The sequence below is a fragment of the Buceros rhinoceros genome, unplaced genomic scaffold, assembly GCF_000710305.1.
Source record: "Buceros rhinoceros silvestris isolate BGI_N320 unplaced genomic scaffold, ASM71030v1 scaffold19801, whole genome shotgun sequence".
NCBI classification, from domain to species: domain Eukaryota; kingdom Metazoa; phylum Chordata; class Aves; order Bucerotiformes; family Bucerotidae; genus Buceros; species Buceros rhinoceros.
In genome coordinates this window covers 6,282-9,772 of record NW_010393910.1, presented here as the reverse complement: position 1 = coordinate 9,772, position 3,491 = coordinate 6,282, and the positions used below count along the sequence as shown (strand labels likewise).

At 56.8% G+C, this 3,491-nt stretch overlaps 1 protein-coding gene across 1 annotated transcript in view; it reads right to left on the bottom strand.

The window, feature by feature from the left end:
* CBX1 (chromobox homolog 1) overlaps positions 1–2,838 on the bottom strand; it is a 3,346-nt gene extending 508 nt beyond the window's left edge. The window contains exons 1-3 of the mRNA XM_010145061.1: positions 2,595–2,838; positions 1,901–2,078; positions 1,030–1,124 (exon numbers count right to left, since the gene is read on the bottom strand). Coding sequence (XP_010143363.1) covers positions 1,030–1,124; positions 1,901–2,078; positions 2,595–2,734 — 413 coding nt within the window. The 5' untranslated portion in view covers positions 2,735–2,838. The remainder of the gene's footprint in view (positions 1–1,029; positions 1,125–1,900; positions 2,079–2,594) is intronic.
* Positions 2,839–3,491: the final 653 nt, after the last annotated feature.

Genomic DNA, 3,491 nt, shown 5'->3' with positions numbered 1-3,491 from the left:
GGGCCAGGGCTTGATCACTTTTTCTGTAAAGACATTTTTCCCAATATCCCCTGGCACAGCTTGAGGCTGGTTCCTCTCGTCCTGTCACTTGCTATATGGGAGAAGAGACCGACCCCCACCTCGCTCCAGCCTCCTGTCAGGTCGATGTAGAGAGTGATGAGGTCCCCCCTGAGTCTCCTCTTCTCCAGACTAAAGAACCTGGGTACCCTCAGCCACTCTTCAGCGCACTTGTGCTCTAGATGCTTCACCAGCTTCGCCGTCCTCCTCTGGACATGCTCTGGCCCCTCAATGTCCCTCTTAGAGTGAGGGGCCCAACACTGGACACATTATCCAAGGTGCGGCCTCACCAGTGCCCCCAGTACAGGGGGATGACACTTGCCCTGGTCCTGCTGGCCAGTGCTGATATAGACAGAGAAGTGGCAGGTAAACTTGAGGCGCTGGGGGGGTCCCAGTGACCCCTTCCCGAGCAGCTCCGGAGGAGGGAGAAGCAGCACGTGAAGCCCAAGAAAAAATCAGGCGTTGAGTTCAGCTCTGTCTTGTCAGGGATGGGGTGAGAAGCTGAACAGAGGCTGCGGCCCTGTTCCCAGCCGCTCTGGACTGCTGAGAGGGTGCAAAAGCGAACGGCTCCCACACCTAGGCTTGACTGGTTTGGCTCCCAATTGCGCCAGTGACGAGCCCTGTGCCACCACAGCCAAAGGAGACGCAGTCAGGGTCATGGCTCTCCTCTGGGTGCAGCCTTCCGAAGCTGCGGCCCGTGCCACGACGCCAAACCCCTCTCTCTCTGTCTGTCTGTATCTCTCTCTCCCCAAGCTCGCGCCTGCTGCGGGGGGACAGCTTAAGAGCCACGCAACCCCAAGGGCCCTACCTGCTCGTTTCACATCCACGTTAGCCTCAGCGCAGAGGGTCACCTCAGGCAGCAGCGCCATCGTGAGAGGTTTCATGCCAGGTAGCAGGGACTCCCCAGGCGCAGGTCCTTCCCGCTCTGGCACAGAATAAGTGAAGAAGTGACAGACACAAAGACACACTCACCACTTCATCAGGAACATGAGCTCCCCGCTGGAATCCGTGGCACCAATGATTCGCTCTGGCTCAAATCCTCGGGCAAAGCCTCGCGGTTTCTCCGACTGAAAAGAGACAAGTTTCTGCTTGTAGCATCGCCGGGGTGACAGCCACAGCCCCAGTCCTGGTCACCAGGACACACTGGTGGCTGTCCAGAAGGGCTCTGCCTGCTAGATGCTCGGACCATAGTGGCCAGAGGAAAACTGAGAAGACCACTCAGGTGTGAACCTGCTGCACAGGGGTGATCTCCTGCTGCTGCTGCAAGACAGAGAATCTTACTTCCAAGGCCCTGTGGGTCAGACTCTTGTGCTGGCCATGATTCAGCAGCTCCGGGGATGAAAACTAGATGGCACAGCCTTTAACCGCCCCCTTTCCCATGCTATGAGCACCCTGAGCAGGAGGCTCCCTGCTCCACCTTGTTGCTCCTCTTCAAGGGCCAAGAGGCAACTCCTGCCTCCTGTTTCTCCCCTGAGGTTCTCCAGGAGACACTGGGGCTCCGGGCCCTTTGGCTTCAAGAACTGGCCTTTCAGTTTAGTGCCAGGACGGCTCTAAGAGGCCTGGCTCAGGCACCACCTCACTCCTCCTTCTGACAGCTAGGGAGTCTCAAGGTTCTCAAGTCTCAAGGTTGAGGCTGGTTCCTCTCGTCCTGTCACTTGCTATATGGGAGAAGAGACCGACCCCCACCTCGCGGCCCCTCGCCGTGTCTTGCCAAAGCGCAATAGTTTCCCCTCCGCGCAGGAGAATGGTTTGACGGCAGTTTAGAGCGCGGCTGCTCCAGCTACCAGACACTGGGCCGAACGCCGGGGTAGGGAGACAAGCACAGAACCCCCACCTGCCTCACCTCCTCCTTCTTCTTCTTTGGTTTGCTCTCCTCCCCCTTATCCTCCGAGTCAGACTCCGCTTTGCGTTTGCTTCCCTCAGACTTCTCGCTCTCGTGTGCGGTTTTCTGGGACTGCAGGAACTCGGCAATGAGGTCTGGGCAGTCGAGGTTCTCCTCCGGCTCCCAGGTGTTATCTTCACTGCAGGCAAAGACAACACCGGGATTTTACACACGGGCCTTGCCCAGAAATGTCCTGCGTGAGAGGTCAGGTGGAGATGCCAAGAGAAGCAGCTGTCTGGATGTGGGGGTGTCCTCGCCCCATGAAACAGGGCCCTGCGCAGATCCAGGCAGGGATGCTCTCGCCAGGGCGGTTATTTCCCTTCTCAGGAGAGAAACATAATTCATTTTACCTGGCTGCTCGTTTCACAGTGGGTTTAAGGAGGGGAAGCCCCACCAGGGCACCGCACAGCCTGTTCGTGAGGCAGAATGGGACTTTCTCACCCAGGCTGTGCTCTCCTCGCCCTGATTAGAGCTCGAGGCATTTAGCACGGCTGGTTTTAATGCTACAGCTGCCGCTGGCCCGTTAGCTCTGTTTTACCAACAAGGAGAGGCGCAGGGAGATGGAGCCACCAGCCTAGAGGCTTCGGGAGCCAAAGGCAGAAGTGACACACCGGAGCCACCCAACACCCAGCACAAGGAGAGAGCAAGGACTTACTCTGAGAAGCCTTTCCACTTCAGCAGATATTCCACTTTGCCCTTTACCACTCGCCGATCTAGGACCTTCTCCACCACATACTCCTCCTCCTCTTCCTCTAAGACCTCTTCCACTTTCTTCTTGTTCTGTTTTTTTCCCATTGTGCTGGCCAGTTTTTCAGCTTACGGGCGACGCTGCTAAAAGAGGAGAGAGAACCACGCGCCGGTGTCAAGGTCAGGCAGCAAACGGGTGGGTAGAGGGCAGGTAACACACGAAGCAATGGGCCGGGATGGTCCTGCCAGCTCAAAAGGCCAACAGGAATCCCCTGTTTGGAAAAACAGGGAGCTGTTGTGTTGCCACAGGACCTTTTGGCACGCAGCTTTGGCCCTTTGGTCTTGCCATCACCTTATTTCACCAATTTCTGCTTGATTCCACCCGTACTTCATCCCTGTTTGCTCGACCTCGCTGCTGACCATGGACCCCCAGGAACGAAGCAGCATCCTACACCAGCGGCTCCACTCCTCATCCTTCCTTTCCCCCAGCCTCAACCTCGCTGCCCTCCAGCACAGTTCAACCCTGCTCTGAGCTGCAGAAAGCACCTCCAGAGCTGTGGAGCAGCTAACAAAGAGTTAATCCAGGTTAAATACAAGTCGCAGTAAATACAAGTCGTTCTTTCTGTGCTGGTCCATGGATGTGCATTCTGCATATTTATCTAACTCACCACCCCAGAAAATACTGGAGTTTCTTTTCTCCTTATCTTCTGGAGCTGTTTAGATGGTCCAAGCCCCCTGCACATACCCCCAGCACTGGCTGGGAAGAGGCAGAAGTGATGTGGAGCTTGGAGAACCCTCTGGCCTGGCGCAGCCCAGGGCTACCTGCACGGTAAATCGCGTGACGCGTGGCCCTGGGCGCAGCTCC